Raw genomic sequence first — 21,380 nt, 5'->3', positions numbered from 1 at the left:
AGATATGTGTCACCTTTCCTGGCAACTGTCGTGATGCTTTTATCTTTCGATAATCTTCTAACCCCTCACTTTTTGTCCAAGCACAGAAAGTGATAGATTGGGTACTTAGGCTCACCTGGCTCATGATTTCCTTCAAGAACTCATGCATTGCAACCAAACTGAACTCCAATCAGATCAAAGGTTCTGCTAGGACCCTTTTCAAGTATACCCATAAGGTAATAAAAACAGAACATTTTATTTCAGATTTTCAGTATGTGCAGTATTTTATTTTTATATACCATGAGGGCACTTGAGTAACAATTCCACTGTCCGGAAAGGACCTGATTTCAACAATAGAACCAAAAAGAATGGCTGAAATTGCAACATATGGGCCTGAATTTCACATTTGGTGTTTGCGAAATTGACAGGAGCGGGAGTAGATGTGGAATCTGTTCCCAGCCGTGATTGCATTGTAAATGCAATTTCACGCTGGATGGCCAATTAAGGTCCGCCCAGCATGAAGCGCGTCTTCTGAATGGTTGGGAAGGGGAAGGCAGGGGTGGGAGCCTGTTGGGCGCCGGGCCCAATGGTGGGCACTTTAAAACTGCCAAAGGCAGCTCTCTGAAGGCTGCCAGGGGAGAATCTTTGGAGTCGCTCTGGAGACTAGAACAATGGCCTCACCAGCGGCAGGAAACGTCAGGCTAGAGGGACGGATGGGCACCCAGCCCCCCCTGCTTCTCGTGGAGGAGGCTGGTGTAGGATGATACACTCTCGTACCCAGGAATGGCAGGAGGAGGCCGCCGCAGCAGACCCAAAAAGGAGGTGGCAGCCGAGGTCAGTGGTGACGATGTTGTGTGACGCACATGGGTGCAATGCTGCAAAAGGTTCAATGACCTGCTGCGCTTGGCAAGGGTGAGTACCGAATTGGCATGGTTCAATGTGGAGAAGTGTTAAGGGCTGGCCTTCCCCCCGTGGAGCTCAGGGGTGTTAGAGCCTGAGTGCCAACTGTCAATGATGCTAGAGCTGGCCAAGGGGATGAGCACTGGCTGCTTAGACTGAGTGCCTTGCGGCTCGAGGGCCATGATTTGGATGTGCCTTGCAAGGTTGTCCTCAGGTTGGGTTGGCCAGGCTGCAAAGGCACTCCAGGTAGAGAGTGGACTAATCAATGCTCCTCTGTCCTTTCAGGAAAAGAGGACCCATAACGCCATCGAGAGACCAAGGACAGGCAGAGGCCCTGCAAACCTTCTAATCTTGACGAGGTATGAAATGTATGCTTTGGAGCGGCAAAGCCACCAACCACCTCGGTCAGCCTGTTGTGTACAGGCAGGGGTCTCTTACAAAGGTACGAGTGTAATGCACAGTGGCGAGAGTGTCGGACTATTCAAACATTCTTGTGTAGTCTCATTATTAATGGGAGCTCAAACCTGGAGTTCTCATTCATCATTGAAAGATGATGGCGCCCATGATGCAGATCTCCATTGTCTCACCAAGGTGCCTGGTGTGCACAGTGCTGGCTTGATGACTTAAACTAATGACATGTCATTGTTCTCCATTAGATTCTCCAGCAGGCACTCGAATGTAGAGCCACCCTTGATGCCAGAGAACAATGGAGCTTTAGATGCAACTGCATCACACCCACTCCCTAAAGCAGGCACCAGTGCAGATATCAGCACCTCAGTGGGCATTAGATCGTCGGCTAGAATGTTGGTACACAGCGGTGAGGGCTCTACACACTCGCTTGAGGACCAGGCAGAGGCAAAGAGTGCCCAGGGCGTTGGCAGTTGGAGGACACCTGGGGACCAGGACGGTGCTGAATCGAAGGCAGATGATGAGCCTCTGGAGTTGTCCATTAGGCGGCAGATGCTGGGTGTCCAGCAGGATATGTGGGAAGATCTGGCAGAGACCCATGAGGTTCTATGTGCCATGGTCTCTGTTGTGAAGGAGTCCATGCGGAGCAGGAGCACTGTATTGACCCTCATGGCTGAGCGCATTGCCTCCTCCATTGAGAGAGTGGCGACTCTCATGGAGAGTCAACTCAGGGACAGAATCAGGGGCTCCTGGTGTTGTGCTCGGACCTGCAAGCTTCCACACAGGCAGTGACCTCAGGTGGTCAGTGCCAGTGTGGGAGATGGATGAGGCACCCAGTTTCCCAGCTAGATGCCCGTCCTTCAATGGTGAGCAGGGAAGCCCAGAGCGACTTCATGTTGGTGCTTGAGCTGCTTGTCGTTTCTGCGGGCTCCCCTCAGGGTGCTCTGGATGATGGCAGCAGCTCCTCAGCCCTTCTGCTTGTGACTGTGGCATCTGATGAGGCTGTGATGACTGGGGAGATGACTGGCCACGGTCTCCCAGGCAGGTCCAGCACAGGCTTCACTGGCCAGGGGACGACTGCCAAGGTCATCAAGGCCAACAGGACAGCACAGTCAGCAGACTGCCTTCAATGCTGCTGCCAATGAAGTGGGTGGGGGGAGCTAGACAACAAGACGCAGCACTCGCAAACATAAGTTTAAGGCACAATGAACACAAAAGGGACTGTTCATGGGTGATCTTCTGCTCTGCTATGTTTTGTTAATATGTTTACTGGTGTGGCCGTTAACACCAGATATAGTTCTGTTCATTTGATGTGAGTGTCAAAATGACATAAATTTTGCTTTTGTCTTAATGGCTTGAGTATGCTTCATTTGTTTTATAGGTGTAGGGCACACCAGTATCGAATGCTGGAGGTGCCAACAGTGGAGAGTACAATCCCCATTACCAGGGTAACAGAAGATTGTCTGATACCTGGAAGGGTCCACGTGGTCAAAATTCTCCTGGGGCTTTGGAGACAACAATGAGCCCTGTAATGAAGCCTAGAAATCATAAGACAGAAGCTCAGTACAGAGATGAAGCTGTCAAGTTCAAATAAGCAACCAGCAGCAAACCATCTCCTAAACTCCGCACTACTCACAATGGCACTGCTGCTGGCTGTTTGCTTGGGTGAGGTTTCGTTAAAGGTGGTCTGCCTTGCTAGCCCGTGCAATGAGCGTGAAATCACGCAGGCAACGTAAAATCGCAAACAATTGCCTTTTTAATGGCCTTTTAATTGTTGGCTGGCGCGGCTCCGACACCTGCATGTGTCTGCCAACCTGAAGATTGCTCTCACATGGGATAACGTCAGGACACTCACCGAAGTCATCTCGCACTATGTCGTGTCCTTTTGGATCAGGCGTGAGCCGGCCCATGAGGCGTAAAATTCTGCCCATGAAGAAAAGTAGGTCATTCAACCCCTCAAGATATTCTGCCATGCAATTAGATCATAGACGGAATTTTACAGCTCCGTTTCAGCGAGGACGGGACTATAAAATGTGGCAAGCCATTCTGATCTCCATTGACTTCTTCAGGACAGTAAAATCCCACTGGCGTAAAATTCTGCCCATCAACTCCATTCATCCATCTTTGATCCATACCCCTCGCAGGTGCTGCCTAACAAAAAAATTATTGATCTCAATTTTTAAAATTTCAATTGACCCAGCATTCAGTGCCTTTTAAGGGAATACATTTTATATTTTATCCTTTTGTGTGATAAAATATATCCTTTATTTAATTTCCAGATCACTTTGCTCCAATCTTAAGATTATGCTCCCTTGTTCTGGAAACCTCCATCAGAGGAAATGGTTCCTCTGTATCTAGACTATCAAATTCCTTAATAATTTAAAATATCTTGAATAGTTCATATCTCAATCTGGCATGTTGTGATGAGTGGAGTCCCACAGGGCTCTGTGCTAGGGCCTCAATTTTTTACACTTTATATCAATTACTTAGATGAGGGGAGCAAAGGCATGGCAGCTAAGTTTGCAGATGACACAAAGATAGATAGGAAAGTATGTGGTGAAGAGGACATAAGGAGGTTGCAGACAGATATAGATAGGTTGAGTGAGTGGGCGAAGATCTGAAATGGGGTATATTGCGGGAAAATGTGAAGTTGTTCACTTTGGAAGAATAAAAAAGCAGAGTATTACTTAAACAGAGAGCGGCTGCAGAATTCCGAAGTGCAGAGGGATTTAGGGATTTAATGCATGAGTCACAAAAAGTTAGTATGTAGGTACAGCAAGTAATTAAGAAGGCTAATGGAATGCTATCTTTATTACGAGAGGAGTTGAACATAAAAGTAAGGATAAAAGCAATATTCTGCAGATGCTGGAAATCTGAAATAAAAATGGGAAAAGCTGGAAAAGCTCAGCAGGTCTCACAGCATCTGTGGAGACAGAAACAGAGTTAACATTTCAAGTCTGTATGACCTTTCTTCAGAGCTAAAGAGAAGTAGAAATGTGATGAAATTTATACCGTTTAAGGGGGTTGGAGCAGGTGAAGCTGGAAAGAAGGCCAAGCTAAGGAGAGATTGACAAAGGTGTCATGGCCAAAAAGGCAAAGGCAATGTTAATGGTAATGGTAAGGACTAAAAGAGATGTTGATAGTGACATAAAGGTAAGAAAGCAGAATGTGTTAATAGCAGAACAAGGGTATGCACTCTGTGAAAGATCAACATGGCACAAGTAACAGATGGCCATTTGGGGGGTGGGGTGGGGGGAGGGGGCGGTGGTTGGGCAAAAAGGATGGAAAAGGGAATAAAAGGAGATAAAAAGGGGATAAAACAATGAATGAATGAATGAATGAATAAAAATGAAAATAAGTAGATAAAAAATTGTTGAACTCAATGTTAAGTCCGGAAAGCTGTAAAGTGCCTAATCGGAAGATGAGGTGCTGTTTCTCTAGTTTGCCTTGGGCTTCACTGGAACATTGCAGCAGGCCAAGGACGGACATATGGGCATGAGAGCAGGATGGTGTGTTGAAATGGCAAGCGACAGGAAGGTCGGGGTTATGCTTGTAGACGAGCCAAGGGTGTTTCGCAAAGTGATCACCCACTCTGCATTTGGTCTCCCCAATGTGGAGGAGGCCACATTGGGAGCAGGGAATGCAATTGACCAAATTGAAGGAAGTGCAAGTGAAGCGCTGCTTCACCTGAAAGGAGTGTTCGGGCCCTTGGATGCTGAGGAGAGAGGAGGTAAAGGGGCAGGTGTTGCACCTTCTGCAACTGCATGGGAAGGTGCCATGGGAAGGGGATGTAATGGAGGAGTGGATCAGGGTATCCTGGAGGGAACGGCCCCTATGGAATGCTGACGGTGGGGGTGAGGGGAAGATGTATTTGGTGGTGGCATCATGCTGGAGTTAGCGGAAATGATCCTTTGAATGCGGAGGCTGGTGAGGTGAAAAGTGAGGACAAGGGTGACTTTTCATGGTTCTGGGAGGGAGGGGAAGGTGTGCGGGGCAGAGATGTGGGAGATTGGTCGGACATGGGTGAGGGCCCTATCAACCACAGTGCCGGGGAAACCTCAGTCAAGGAAGAAGGAAGAGATGTCAGAAGCGCCATTTTGGAAAGTGGCATCATCAGAACAGATGCAACCGAGGTAAAGGAACTGAGAGAATGGGATGGAGTCCTTCCAGGAAGCAGGGTGTGAGGAGCTGTAGTCAAGGTAGCTGTGGGAGTCAGTGGGCTTCTAATGAATATTGGTGGACAGTCACCAGAAATGGAGACTGACAGGTCAAGGAAGGGAAGGGAAGTGTCAGTGATGGACCATGTGAAAGTGATGGAGGAGTGGAAATTGGAAGCTAAATTGATAAATTTTTCCAGGTCCAGATGAGAGCATGAAGCGGCACCGAAACAGTCATCGGTGTACCAAAAAAGAGTTGTGGGAGGGGGCCTGAGTAGGACTGGAACAAGGAATGCTCCACATACCCCATAAAGAGATAGGCACCACTGGGACCCATGCGGACACCCATAGCCACACCTTTTATTTGGAGAAAGTGAGGCAAGTTTAAGGAGAAATTGTTCAGTGAGAGAACAAGTTCAGCCAGATGGAGAGTGGTGGTGGATGGGGATTATTTGGGCCTCTGTTCGAGGACGAAGCGGAGACCCCTCAGATCATCCTGATGGGGGATGGAGGCGCAGAGGGATTGGACGTCCATGGTGAAGAGGAAGCAGTTGGGGCCAGGGAACTGGAAATTGTTGATATGATGTAGGGCATCAGAGGAGTCACAGATGTAGGTGGGAAGAGACTGGACAAGGGGAGTCAAGATAGGAAGAAATGAGTTCCATGGGGCAGGAACAGGCTGACACGATTGGTCTACCCGGACGGTCCTGTTTGTGGATTTTGAGGAGGAGGTAGAAGCGGGCTGCTTGAGGTTGGGAGACTATGAGCTTAGAAGCTGTGGAGGGAAAATCTCCAGAGGAGATGAGGTGAGTGGCAGTCCTGGAAACAATGGCTTGATATTCGGTGGTGGGGTCATGGTCCAGGGGGAGGTAGGAAGAAGTGCCTGAGAGTTGGCGCTCAGCCTCCGCAAGGTAGAGGTCAGTACGCCAGACAACAACAGCACCACCTTTGTCGGCAAGTTTTATAACAAAGTCATGGTTGGACCTAAGAGAATAGAATGCAGCAAGTTCAGAAGGATACAGGTTAGAGTGGGTGAGAGGAGCAGAGATATTGAGATGGCCGATGTCATGCCGACAGTCCTCAATGAAAAGATCAAGAGCCAGGTAAGAGGCCTGAGGGAGTGGTCCAGATAGAGGGAGAATACTGGAGGTGGGTGAATGGATCCATTGAATGGGGGGAGGACTCCTGCCCAAAGAAGCGAGCACAGAGACGAAGACAGCGGAAGAATAGTTCAGCATCGTGCTGAGGCCAGAATTCATTGAGGTGAGGGCATAAGGTTATGAAACTGAGTCCTTTGCTGAGCACTGAACGTTCAGCATGAGAGGGGAAGGTCAGAGGGTATGGTGAATACACGGCAAGGGCTGGGGTTAGAAGAAGGGATGGGGTCAGAGGGACAGAAAGGAGCTGAAGGTCCTGGATGGGCCTGAAAGGAAGAGACAAAGTTTCTTGTTAAGGCGAAGAATAAAATGAAACTGGGGACAAGGACAGCTTTGAGGTGGATGAGTCTGTGCTGCTGGAGGGAGAGATCAAGTGTGTTCATATGGTGCGCATAACACTGGATTTCAGCAAAGGACTCAATGTTCCTTAGCCCCTACCTATCACAGGCCTTCTATCCAGCTTCACCTGCTCTGCCCCCCTCAAACAGTATAAATTTCATAACATTTCTACTTCACTTTAGCTCTGAAGAAAGGTCATAGAGACTCCAAACGTTAACTCTGTTTCTCTCGCCACAGATGCTGTCAGAGCTGTTGAGTTTTTCCAACGTTTTCCGTTTTTATGTAAGTAAGGATGTTATGCTTCAGCTATACAATGCATTAGTGAGACCACATCTTGAATACTGTGTGCAGTTTAGGTCTCCTTATTTAAAGAAGGATGTAAATGCATTGGAGGTGGTTCAGAGGGTTTACTAGGTTGATACCTGGAATGAGTGGGTTGTCTGATGAGGGAAGGTTGCACAGAGTGGGCTTGTTTCCCTGGAGTTTAGAAGAATGAGGGGTGACTTGATTGAAATATATGATACTGAATGGTCTTGAAAAGGTAGACATGGAAGGGATGTTTCCTCTTGTGAGTGAGTCCAGAACTAAGGGGCACTGTTTTAAAATCAGGAGTCGCCCTTTTAGGACAGAGATAAGGAGAAATGGGTTTCTCTCAGATAGTTGTGCAACTTTAGAGCTCTCTGCCTCAGAAGGCAGTGGAGGCGAGGTCATCGAATATTTCTCATGCTCAGGTGGATAAATCCTTGTTAGGCAAGGGAATCAAAGGTTACTGGGGGTAGATGGGAATGTGGAATTCAAAACACAAGCAGATTAGCTATGATTTTATTGAATGGTGGAGCAGGCTCAAGGGGCCAAATGGCCAACTTCTGCTTCTATTTTGCATGTTTGCATGGTAAAGTCAAATGAGTACAAACAAGTCGATGTAAGCTGTCCTCAGAATTTAACCCTTTAAGCCCCAATATTATTTTAGTAAATCTGCACTGTATCCCTACCAAGACCAAAATATCTTCCAGGAAACAGTAACATGAAATGATGGAAATCCTCAGCAGATCAGGCAGCAGCGAGAGAGAGTAAATCAGGATTAACATTTTAACCTTGTGCCCGAACTGGCAAATATTACAAATATAACAGGTTTTATACAAGTACAGAGGTCAAGAAGGAGGAGGGGAGGAAAGACTGGAAGCTCAGGGTCATGCTTGCAGACCAAACAGAAGTGTTCAGCAAAGCGATCACCCAATATAACCCCCAATATATAGAGTACTGCCTTGTGAGTAGTTAATACAATATACTAACTTCAAACATGTACAATGAAATCACTGTTTCATCTGAAGGAATGTCAACCATGTTGGAAATGAATCCTTGGCTGAAGACGTACAAAAATATTGGTGTGGAAGATGTGCTGGAGATAGAGAACTGGGAGAATGAAATAAAATTCTTAGAGTAAGCAGGATGGAAGGAAGTGCAATCAAGATAGCTGTGCACTTACAGTAGATATTGATTGACATCCCTAGAGATGGAGATAGAGAAGGTGAGGAAGTGAATCGGAGAAAGACCAAGTGAAGACAAATGAGGAGTGGAAATTTAAAGCAAGGTCAATGGCAGTTTCCTGTTCAAACAAAAGCATTAAGTGGCACTGATGCAGTCATTAATTGACTGGCAATAGAGGTGAGGGAGGGGACCTCATATATTGGCCTCTTGGCCTAAACTGAATGCAGTACTTCAGATAGGGTCTGGCCAACTGAAGCATAACTTCCTTCCCTTTGTATTCCAAACCTCTTCAAGTAAAGGCTGGCATCCCACCTGTTAGAATCATATCTCTCTAAGCTGGATTTTATTTTTTAAAATATGGAAGGACGATGCATTATTTGGACATTGGAGGCTGGCTGAGTTTTTTTTTTAAAGGATCACAAGTTTACCTTAGAACTGTCAATAAGCAGGCCTCTTCCAAGCAATCACCTGAGTTATATTGTATTTGAGAAGGAATTGTTTGTTTTGAACTGCAAAGGACTTTAATTAATGAAAAGCTGGAAGACAAAAAGACAATCAAATGCCAGAGGCAAACCTCAAGTTTGAACCTATAGTTTTTCTTGCGGTCTTGTTGGGGAAAGGCTGAGAACAGAAGTCTACCCTGACGAGCTCGCTGTCTTTCCCTCTCTGCTTTGTGAAACTGTGTGTGGTTCTCGAACTGTAGTCAGATAATCCTCATCTAAATATAGTTTGTCTGCATAATTTTGGACTTGCTAGCTGAGACAGGAAGAATTGGTCCAGCTATACTCACCTCCACGCTGAAGCATCATTCCCAACATCTACTGGGCCTAGAGGCACATCTTCACCCCAGAGAACCTAAGACCCACAGTATCGAACATCTGTGAACTTTAATTTTTTTTCTTTTTAAGAAAGTTTTTTCTGATCTGCTTGACTCGGCAGAGACTACCTGTGCGTCTTTTGTTTGTCTGTGGTTGTGAGTCTTTGTGTGTGCTGGGGACGTTTAAAAGGGTTAGTTAGTTATACTTCCAGATTATAAAATATGTGTCAACCAGTTTAAAAACTTGTTTAAAAGGACTTTTGTTTTACAATAAATTAATCATTCTGAGTTTTTAAAAAGAGTTCTGGTCAGAGTCTCTTTTCTTCTGGGTACTAGAAGTATAGGTAAACAATTGGCCATTTTGGTGAGAAAATAAAACATTTAAATTAACGGTACAGCCTGCCGAGTAGTGGGGCTTGATAATTTGCACACTCGTCCCATCTCAGTCGTAACACATCAAACTTTCTGATTAATTTTTGTATCTGTGCACTAGCTTTTAGTGATTTGTGTACTGGATGCCTAAATCCATTCTCTCACTACTCCTAGTATCCTATCATTGAGAAAATATTCAAGTTTTTTTCTTTCAGACGGATAACCTTTTCCCCACATTGAACTCTCTCTAAGAGGAACTAATACTAATTCTTGAGTATTGCTGAAAAAAAACGCTTACTCAAAACTTTTCATCCTGCACTCATCAGGACAATCACAGAATACCAATGTTATGGGAAGCAACAACTATATACTGTATGAGAGAGTGTTAATTGGTTGGCAAGTGGATACTGACTGGTAGTTGCATTGCCATAGAGAATGCACCACTTAATTGAGACTGACAGTTTGCTGCCAAGCATTGTTTGAAATTTAAACCAGGCAGCTTGGCTCTGGTTGGTCAAGGCATTGCCCTGAGGAATGAATCAGAAAATGGCGATAATTTATTTCAAAATAAGCGATAGCCATCATGCCAGAAATGCAGTCAGTATGCAGCCCAAGGAATTGGGAGCCTGCCCACCATATGCAAATAATCAATTAGTGGGTACGTGAGCTCATTAGCAGTCAATTTGACTAATAATATGTGCTGAATATACAGTGCAATAATACAGTCAGAGTGCTTTTCCACGCTAGCGAGTCCACGCTAAAGATGCCTCTGGCAAAAGATTTGTTGCATCCATCTCCCGAGGAGGAGATGAGGAAACACAAGAAGAAGCGTCTGGTGCAAAGTCCCAACTCCTACTTCATGGATGTCAAGTGCCCTGGTTGCTACAAAATCACTACTGTGTTCAGCCATGCACACACTGTAGTGCTGTGTGTCGGATGCTCCACCGTACTCTGCCAGCCCACCGGAGGAAAGGCCAGGTTAACAGAAGGCTGTTCCTTCAGAAGAAAGCAGCACTAAAAATGAAAGTTGGCATTTGAGGATGAATGAGACTGCACACAGCCGGGCTTCTGGAGTCTGGCTGAGGGACACTGATTTGCTTCCTTGGGATCGGATGGCAGTATGGGAGAGATGGAACTGGGGGAAGGAGGGAGGGTGTCAGTGACCTGAAGTCTTGCTCATCTGCTGGATGAGCTTTTGTTTTTTGTTTATTGTTTTTGGACCCTCTTGCTGGTATTGAGTTATTTGTTAGAACTGTCAAATAAAATGACATAACGTATTAAAAAAAAAATACAGTCAGAGTGTGGGACAATGCCAGGTGGGAAACTTGTTTTATCCCATGGTTACATGCCCAGGTGGGTTTAAAAGCTACAGTTGGGTTCAGTGTTTGACTTCTGCAGTCCAGCCTGCTGTGAATTGGGTGAGTAATTATTCTTGGAATGTGGGCCATCTATAGGTGTTTCAATCAGACTTGTGTTCCTAGTGCCTCACCTGCACTGCAGCCTTTATGCTGTGATCAACAGCGGGATAGTGGTTTCTGTGGGACACACGTTCTCCAGTTAGGAGGAGAGGAGGAGGAGAACTGGTTGAGAAGGAGAGGGAGAAGGCCAGATGGTCAGGGACTGGAGGCAATGGAGGTGCTTGAGGGTACAGGAGTAATGGGCTGCTGAGGGCAGGATACCTCAACCACGGAGGCATGGGACAAGGCCTTATCCTCCCAGTCAGGTATACACGATGAGAATGCATTATCTTCAAATGTCTGAGACACAGTGCTGGAGGAGCCTCAGGCTGTCAAGCACCACAGTAACCTCTCCATGTGAGGTGCTGGCTGGGGACATTGCTTCTAACTGCATCCGATGCCAGTTGCCGTGAAGGTCACTGTGGTGCTGAATTTTTTTACTACTGGGTGCTTTCAGGTTGCACATGGAGACCTCAGTGGAATAACGCAGCCTGCTGCCCACTACTGCATAAAGGTCTTCACCGATGCAACATTCCGAAGGGCAGGTCAGTATATTGCATTCTCCATTGAGTCCTGACGTCAACTTGAATGAGCCAGACAGTTTGTGGCAATGGCAGGTTTCCCTAGGGTTCAGGGAACAATACATGACACACATCACCATAAAGACTCTAGCAGGCCAGCCGTCCACATTTATAAACAAGAAGAGCTATCACTCTGTAATGTGCAATTAGTATGTGACAAACATTGGAGAATTATGCAGGTCTGTGCTAGATACCTGGGCAGAAGCTACGACTCCTATGTTCTCAGGAACTCTCAGGTGCCAGGCATGGTTAAAGGGTCTGATGCCCTGGATAGATGGCTGCTGGGTGACAAGGGTTATCCTTCGAAGAAATGGCTCTTGACGCCAATGAGGGTTCCTAGGACAGATGCAGAGAGGAGGTACAACGATGGCCACAGCACAACCAGAGTCATTGTAGAGCAGACAGTTGGGCTCCCAAAGATGAGTTTCTGCTGCCTGGATAGATCAGAAGGAGCACTGCAGTACCCCCATCCAGAGTGTCGCTGATGGTTATTGTGTGCTGTGATCTGCACAACCTATTGCTTCAGAGACAGGCTGCTCTGGAGGAAAGGGAGCCACAACAAACTAGTCAATCCTCTGATCATGAGATCGATGAGGAATTCCAGATGGGAAACTGGGCCTGTATTCCCTAGAGTTTTGAAAATGAGAGGTGATCTCGCTGAAACCTACAAAATATTTAAAGGGATAGACAGGGTAAATGCAGGTAAGATGTTTCCCCTCATTGGGGAGTCTAGAACCAGGGGACACAATTCAAAATAAGGGGAAGCCACTTAGGACCGAGATGAAGAAAAATTTCTTTACTTAGAGGGTTGTGAATCTTTGGAATTCTCTACCCCAGAGGGCCATGGAAGCTCAGTCATTGAGAATGTTTAAGGTAGAGATTGATCGCTTTCTGATCAACAGTAATGTGAATGGTTATGGGGATAATGTGGGTAATAGGCATTGGAGCGTTCAATCAGCCAGGATCATACTGCCATTCAGGCTCGATGGACTGAATGGCCTTCTCCTGTTCCTGTGTTCCTAGAAGTGCAAGGTCCTGCACGGGAGCACATGGATGGCTGTGACGCACATGAAGCCTTAATAATGCAGACATTCCAGTAGGTCATGCAGTCGAGGCCTCTGAACTGCCTATAATCCAGGCGCAATTCTTTCATCCCACCTCCACAGAAAACTCATTCCAAAGGTCATTTCAGCACAATTACTGTAGCCATCTATTGACCACTGTTGCATATTATTCTGCATGAAAAGCATCTCCTGTCATTTTCTTAAACTGAAAATAACCCACTCGACCACTGCGTGATGGCCATGAAACACATAGGGTGGGATCATCCCAGATTTGCACCAAGTGCCATAGTGGGTGTGAAAAATGTTGTTTTACCGGCCAGCCCCATTGGTGGGTTTTTGCATCATATTGATCCCTTCCCAGCACGGCCCACCTCATTAATAATGCACTCACGGGAAACACCCCAGCTCACTGTCAGGCAGGCTCTTATTTGCCCGTCATGCCATGATATCAGCGCTTCCTCGCTCCGGGCACCATATTTAAAGCATATCAGAGTGCAGCCTACTTCATGCCTACAGGCCAGAACTGCTCCAGGCATCAAATGGGCCTGAAAACAAAGGAGACCCCATATTTTGTGACGCCTCTCTGGGGCGCCTGCTGGATGCAGGGAAGACACCCCACTCAAGAGTACATACGAGAACTAGAGGGCTCAGATTCAAAGTAATGGGCAATCAGAGTAGAAGGGAAGTGAGAAAAATATTTTTACCCAGAAGGTGGTTGGACTGTGGAACAAGCTTCCTGTAAGGGTGGTGGAGACAGGTTTGATCAAGGTATTCAAAAGAGAATTGGATTGCTACCTGAAAAGAGAGGATGTGCAAGGTTACGGGGATAAGACAGGGGAGTGGGACTAGGCAGAATGCTTTCAGCAAGCCAGTGCAACTCGATGGGCCAACTAGCTTCTTCTGCACTGTAAAGATTCTGTGATGTCCTCTACCCCAGCTATGGACATAAGAGGTCCACAGTATCACCAGTCTGGCCTGGGAGGTGGTGGCGGTGGCAGTCAGTGCCACTGGAGCTCAGAGGAGGTCATACATCCAGTGCAGGAAGAGGATGATTGATCTCATCCATTTACCAGGGTAATTCAACCACCTCACCACTCTCAACCCATACACTCCAAACCCATCACAGTTACACAGGGCCTCACACCTCAAGGGACAAAACCACTAACTCTCACACACATCCTCACATCTCCACCAGGCCCATATCCTCTGGAGCTCCCATCCATGGCTGTGCTCACCATACAAACATTCCATGCAGTGCCATGTGTCCTGCTCACACTCTCTCCATCTGTTTTCATGCAGGAGAAGCTGACTCACAACAGCAGGGAGAGGTCTCAGACAGGGGATGTAATGGCCCATATTAGGCCCCTCACTCACTTTGAGGAGCGTGCCATGGTGCTGACTGGTTAGGATGTGGACCGTGCCTATGGCGACAGTGAAGTTACCAGTGAGCACCCACATGAGGATCCTGCACCACGTCGGCCCTCTCAGAAAGCAACTGTGCTTTTGACTCTGCCGCCATGCAATAATTATCTCTACTTTGGTTCACAGGGAGTTCTGCCAAGCGACCAACACCCTCAGCCAGCAGGCCCCTTAGGTCCATGCATGCCCTCACCTCCAGCGAAGAGGACACTTCCTCCATTGAAGAGCTGGAAATTAGCAGCCTGGAAGACCCATCACAGCGCTTACCCACACCCTCCACCAGCGCAGAGACACACACCTTGGTGGGACCTAGATCTGGAACACGCTCAGGTTTACAATCTGATGGTCACCGCATGGACTTGTGTCTGCAGCAGGAGGAGGCAGGTTCAGCCAAGCTTCCTGGCACTCAGAGAACTGCTGGGGAAGAGGCATCTGTGAGGCCTGAGTCAGATGAGGAGCCTCTGGATTCAGCCATCCAACTCATTGTGGAGAATCAGCAGAAGGCAGTGGTGCGCGTAGACCTGCAGTCCATCGTGGTAGCCACGGGAGGAGGAGTGACAACTGGATACGCCTAGGTCATCCACTCAGGAATCTCAAAGGCTGTCCGCTCTCTCTGAGGTCTCTTTGCCTGTGAGCCCCCTCAACCTCATTCCCTGTCACCACAGAGGGAGTAGCCAGCCCACAGGAGGACAGCCAAAGCAAGCTGGGTCCTGCAAGGCCTCTGCTCCCCAGAGGACGCATGCCAAAGTCATTAGAGGCAACAGAACCAACCATTTCTCAGGATATCTTCACTCCTGCTGCGGATGTCAGGGCAGCACCTAGAAGAAGTGGTAGGCCTAGAAAAGTTAAGAAATTCTGATCACAAGTGGTTGTACTGGTGAACATATTTTGGCACTTTATAATCTGAAAATATATTCACTTTCACTGAATAATATATAATGTTGTAGTTCAGCTTCATTGACAGGCTTCATGAGTCCTCCCTCTGAAACCCCTCCACTAGCAGTTCAGCTGCACGCAGCTGAACCATGAGTGTTTCTGGAGGAAGAAAATTGTGTATGGCACGAGCCTCATGCAAGCACTCTCCCACACACACAGAGCCTTCATCCATCTTACTGTCCTGAGCATTTTCAAAGCTGCCTGCTGGGATCCTCTTTCAGTTGTCCATCGGAGCTGATCTGCATCTCCGCCCACCCACGGATTGCACTCCCATGCAGCACCTTTCCGACACGAGGCTCCGCCCACTTTCGATTTCAAAAATTTTCAACCATGGTGAAGTTTTTCATTAGCTCCCTCATCATTTCCCCTCCCCCAGTCAGCCATATCCTATCCCCTATCACTGTCACCCCCAGTGGCATAAGCTTCCACCTCCCAAACATCACCTACCAACCTGAACTCTTGTCTTTCTAGGATGTTCAGATGAACGTGCACATTCCCTACCTTCCTGGGAATCCCACTTCCATCCACATTGATCTCCTTGACCTCCTCCTTCCTACTCCCAGAGTCCATGTATGCCTACGAGTCCCCACCAACCATCCCATCATTCCTTCTACCAGTACCAATGCACCCTCACCCTCCCACCCTTCAGGCTTCCTCTGCCCCCCTCACACTCACCATTCTGTCCTATCACACCCACCCTAAGTTTGCTCCCCAGGAGGCAGTCATTGGCTGCATAGTCCCCTCCCTTGTACATTCACCAGCCTTACTCCCTCCTCCGCCCTTACTTTCTTCACTCCGAACTCCCTCCTCCCTCCAGATACCTTCCCCTCTCCAAACTTCCTCCTCCCCTAGACACCTTCCCCAATCCAAATTCCCTCCTCCCCCCAGACATCTTCCCCTCTCCAAACTCCCTCCTCCTTCCACACCCTTGTCCTTCCAAATTCCCTCCCTTACACCTACCTCCCCACTTGCTGCATTCTCCCCCGTTACACCCTCCTCCCCCTATTCACCCTCCTCCCCTCTCCCAAACTCACCCCCACCAACACCTTTGTTCTCCCACTTCCCAATCTCACCGCCCCCTGACACCTTTGTTCCCCCTCCCAACCTTAGCACTCCGGTACACCTTTCTCTCCCAGTCACACCCAGACCTTCTTCGCCCACCAGCACCAACACCCCCCCACCCGCCCCCCGCCCCCCCCCCCCCCCCCCGCCGCCCCCCCACCAGCCTCAGTACACCTTACTCTCCCACTCACAGCTAGACCTTCCTCTCTCCCCACCTTCACCGATCATCCATAGCAACCCATCACCAAGACCATTATGTTCTAAAGCAGTCCAGAAGCATCAGCGGAGATCTCCCACCTTCCGAGAGCTGCTTCACAGTGGAGCCATGTCTATGAGAATCCATTCAGCATGTGATGCACGTGTTCCTCCAGGGTCCGGTAGCTGTAAGGCTCCAACGTCTTCTGCTCCTCGGATGTCCGCAATTTGAGCAAGGCCCTAAAGATGAGTCTCAACTTCTGTACCTCTTACTTGTCCATACGTGCTCTGGGCAGGCATGTTTTCCCGCCAGCATGACGGTAAATCAGGCGTGAGGTGATAGTTCTGGTCAGCCTTCCTTTGCATCCCATTACCAGGATGCAAATTGGATTCACGCCAGCCTCCAGCAGGTTCATGTTTTGCCATGGCAGACACCTTCGGATGATCCTGCTGTGCTTTCACACCGGCGTGAAACCGATTTGTGCCCCTCATGCCGAATTGTCCACCCCCACCCATCATGACAATTGCCACCAATGGGACCAGACTAGTCCGCCCATAATTTATTTACATATGGCCAATGGGCCTTTGTCAAGGGAACAAATCTAAACGCACCCATGTGGACCGATATGTGCCTGCTGTGGAGTCTTCCTCTATCTCATCGGTGTGCTGCAGCGTGGTCCTCCCCCTGTCACATTCAGCTGCCGTGGAGAGAGGTTGCTGATCTGCTTTCCCTTACCCGAGAATGACTTTGGTAGGCTGTGTGATGTGAGAGCCCCATCACATTAAGAATCTCCTGTAGAGCGGCAGCAGGCCCTTCTGTCGCTGTACCACTCAAGGGTAACTGGGCTAATGGCGGAGGCGGGGAGGAGAGGTTGCCCCCATCAGAAGTGCCTAAGAGATGCTTTCAGATGGCGGCAGCTGCTGCTCAACCTTTGCCATGAGGACCAATAGGGCTTCCCTGTTTTCCTGAGAGGGACCAGGAGCTGGCTGAGTGTCCAGGCTCCCAGTCCCCCTGTGTCCCTGGCTCTGGGCCACTGCCAGGGCGATGGAGTGCAGGTCAGAGCACACATCCATGATTGCTTCTACAATCTGCTGGGTCTGCCCTTCCAAGGCAATCCCAAATCTGTCTATGGAGGAAGCCTGGCACTCTGAAGAGTGGGTTATTGCAGTGCACATGGCCTGGGTGGACACCTCCAGAATCCATGCCAGAACACACAACTCCTCTTGGAAATCTGTCAAATCTCCATGCACTTTGTGCTGGATATCCAGCATCTGCCGCCTTACAGATGACTCCAGAAGCTTATCATCCAACTTGGACTCAGTCTCTGGATCACCTTGAACACTCCTCCTACTGCCTGGGGCCAGCTCCATCACAATCCCTGGCATGTGCATGTGCGAATCACCAGATTGTGCTTTTCTTTGCTCCAATGTACGAAACCCTGCCAAGGGGCCAGTATCTGCATTGGTGCTTGGTCAAGGAGAGAATGTGCTGCTGCACCCTCCGAGGCTTCCTCTTCCTCCTCGGAGGCTCCCATGGGGCTTGCGTTCTCAGCAGTCTATGGTTCACCTGCTCAGGGGACAGAAAATATAAGGTGGGTATGGCCATTCTCTACCTTCGTTGTGTGAGTGAGCCACAAGCTTCAATTATGGTAGCACTACATGCAGAGTGAGATATCACTCTTTGTTTAGCTTTTAACAACTTCTAGAATGCAGACACTGTTTCCTCCCTAATCCAAAAGAACCTTTGAATGCAGAAACCATCAATGAGTCATTCATAACATACCAGGCATCATGCACCCTCCCCTTAGCCCTCTTCACCTATCTCTCTTTCAACTGTAGACAATGCCCTTTGCATTCCCACCACCCCTAGGCTTTCCTCCAATTTCACTTTTGTCAGTTGAAAGGCTCCAGTCATTCGCTGCAAACTCCAGAACCACCTCCTCCAGCGGGGTCAGATTAGCCAGGTCAGCAACACTGCCTCCTCCTGGCATTGTGGGCCCTCTTCTCCTGCAATAAAATGTGACAGTATGATGATTTAGATTCTCAGGCACACTCATTCCTTCATGCTTTTATGCCCTGTGAAAACTCTACAGGCTGCACAATGATTAGCAGCCAATAGCCTGTGCGCTTCCCGCACCTCACCCCCAACCCCCAACACCACCCCTACATAGGCCTCGGAGCCACGTTCAGTGTTATTTGTGCCTCATGTTGCCTCACACTTCTGAGCAGTAAAGACATAACGCAGATGGAGCCTACCCATGACCTTCCATGTTTGCTCATGCCCACAGTGGAGACTCACTCACCCTTGCAGATTTTAAAAGATCATTGAGTCTCTTCCGACATTGAGTCCAGACATTTGATATTCTCCGGACGACTACAACGCTACTGAGCTATGCTGCCATCTTCATCCCAGCTGCTCCCGTCATGCTGGGAGGTCTTGTCTTTCCATCGGCGGGCACGAATATCTCTGGCCTGGTACAGCCTGGAGGAGGGCTCACAGGGAGTCTTCGCTGAAGTTTGAGGCCATCTTGGTCCTTCTCCTCTCCTGTACACCTGGCTCCCTTCTCAGCCATCTATGGAGGGAGAAAGATAGTTATCAGTCAGCTGCTTATATTTCCATCAAGGTTATGCTTAGAATGAACGCTATGGCTGTACCTTCCCCGCCAAAGGTTCTTAATTCTGCCCCTCTGTGTGAAAATAGTCAAAATGAATTAAAAATTCAAACTCACATGTCTCAATGCTTGCAAATACTTATATACTGCATCAAAATTTTCTTCCTTCCGGAAAATCCCTACCGCTGGTGCCCTGACACTGTCCCATGCTAGGTGTCCCTTTAAAATAGTGGCTGTGACCTCCTTTCAGACCATGTCCTGCCATCTCCATGCCAGAACTTCCCACCTGCTCAGTTCCACTGGGCGGACAGGCCACCATCCAGAAACATTGCAACCCACTCGATGGTTGCTAATTGGTGCAGCTGGCTTATTATCCGATGTCCTGGAACGGCAGGAGCGGGAGTTGGTGCGCCACTCATTTCCAGGTCTGACTCCCATCCACCTCCATGGACTGTATTTTTCAGCCTTTGAATGGTGTAAAATTGATAAGGAGGAGGTATTGGATAAGCTGTCTGTAATTAAAGTTGGTAAAGCACCAGGACTGGATGAGACGTATCCTTATAAAAACAAAAAAACTGCGGATGCTGGAAATCCAAAACAAAAACAGAATTACCTGGAAAAACTCAGCAGGTCTGGCAGCATCGGCGGAGAAGAAAAGAGTTGACGTTTCGAGTCCTCATGACCCTTCGACAGAACTAGTTCTGTCGAAGGGTCATGAGGACTCGAAACGTCAACTCTTTTCTTCTCCGCCGATGCTGCCAGACCCGCTGAGTTTTTCGAGATGTATCCTTACTGAGGGAAGTGAGAATGGAAATTGTGAAGGCACAGGCCATACTTTTCCAAGTCTTCCTTAAACTCAGGGGTGGTGCCAAAGGGCTGGAAAATTGTAAATGCTACATACTTGCTCAAAAAAGGATGTAAAGATAAGCCCAACAACTACAGGCCAGTCAGTGTAACCTCAGTGGTGGGAAAGCTTCTGGAAACGATAACTCAGGACAAAATTAATAGTCACTTAGGCAAATGTGGCTTAATTAAGCGAAGCCAGCACAAACTCGTTAAACACAAATCTTATTTAATTAACTTGCTGGTGTTTTTTAATGAGGTAACAAAGTTACATAGGGTGGGATCGTCCCAGATTTTCAGTAAGTGTGGTAGCGGACCGACAAAATGATGGTTCACCTGCTGGCCGCAATGGTGACTTTTCATGCCGTATCATCCCAAACCCGCTGCATTAATTATGAATTCCAGGGAAACATGCCATTTCCATGGTGGATGGGCTTTCATTTGCCCGCCATACGATCATCTCGCCATTTCATCACGCCTGGTGCCATATTTAAAGTCCAGCGGCGCACACACCTCTCAGTGCTTTCAGCCCATGACTGCTGCAAGGAAGATGTCCATGAAAGGCAAGAAGACTGTAGCCCAAGGTTTAATGATGCATCACTGGAATGCCATTTGGACATTGTGGAGGCACGCTGTGATGTGCTCTACCCCCGCTTTGGCCGCAGGATGGGGAGCAGTGTGACCAACCAGGCTAGGGAGGCAGTGGCAGTGGTGGTTAGCGCCAACCCAATTCAAAAGAGGATAGCCACTGGCCACTGCCAGTGCAGCAAGAGGATGAATGATAGCCTCCATTCCGCCAGGGTAAGTCAGTCTTCTCATTACTCTCAACTCACACACTCTCAAACCCATCACACATCCACAAGGCCCTCACTCACTGCTGATTCAAGCGACATCACCATTCACTGTCTCACACAGACCTTCAATGTCCTCATTCTGTTGATGGCACCACTAACCACTCACACATGCCAGGCTTACTTATCATCTGGCCTGGCAGGCATCCTGCTTACACTCTCTCTATCTCTATTCACACAGGACAAGCTGGCACACAAGAGGGAAAGGTCACAGACCGTGGAGGAATGTTTCACAGGCCACAGCCATGCACTAATTATCTCCGTTGCTTCTGCAGGCACATCTGGGAAATGGCCAACAGCGTCATCAACCCAGAGCCTCCAATCAAGCCCCGAAGAAACCTCTGAAGAGCAATCTGGAGTCACTCTCCTTGAAAACCCATCACAGCACTCACCCACACCTTCCACCAGCACAGAGACACACACCTCGGTGGGACCTAGCTTTAGAGTAGCCCTGGGATTACAATCTGGTGAGCATATCACACTGTCTGATCCACAGCAGGCGGCGGCAGGGACTTCCCAGGTGTCCAGCATTTGGAGGGCTGCTGGAGGCCAGAAATTTGCTGAGCCTGAGTCAGGTGACGAGCCTCTGGACTCGGTCATGTCACAGTTATTGGAGATCTAAAGGCAAGCTCGGGAACATCAGGCAGGGATGTCCACTGCACTCCTCAGATTGCAAGGCATGATGGAGGAGTCTGTCCACCTTCAGGCTGAGGTGATAGTACTGAGGTCAACATTGGTAGGAT

General features: G+C 48.3%; 1 protein-coding gene across 1 annotated transcript; it reads left to right on the top strand.

The window, feature by feature from the left end:
• The first annotated feature begins 10,346 nt into the window (after positions 1-10,346).
• LOC121289202 (40S ribosomal protein S27-like) lies at positions 10,347-10,677 on the top strand. The gene has a single exon (XM_041208397.1). It carries the CDS (start codon positions 10,381-10,383, stop codon positions 10,633-10,635), a length of 255 nt encoding a protein of 84 aa, XP_041064331.1. The 5' UTR covers positions 10,347-10,380; the 3' UTR covers positions 10,636-10,677.
• Positions 10,678-21,380: the final 10,703 nt, after the last annotated feature.

The sequence above is a fragment of the Carcharodon carcharias genome, chromosome 16 (assembly GCF_017639515.1).
Source record: "Carcharodon carcharias isolate sCarCar2 chromosome 16, sCarCar2.pri, whole genome shotgun sequence".
NCBI lineage: Eukaryota > Metazoa > Chordata > Chondrichthyes > Lamniformes > Lamnidae > Carcharodon > Carcharodon carcharias.
The sequence above is the reverse complement of the archived record's forward strand: the minus strand, read 5'-3'. Positions and strand labels throughout refer to the sequence as shown.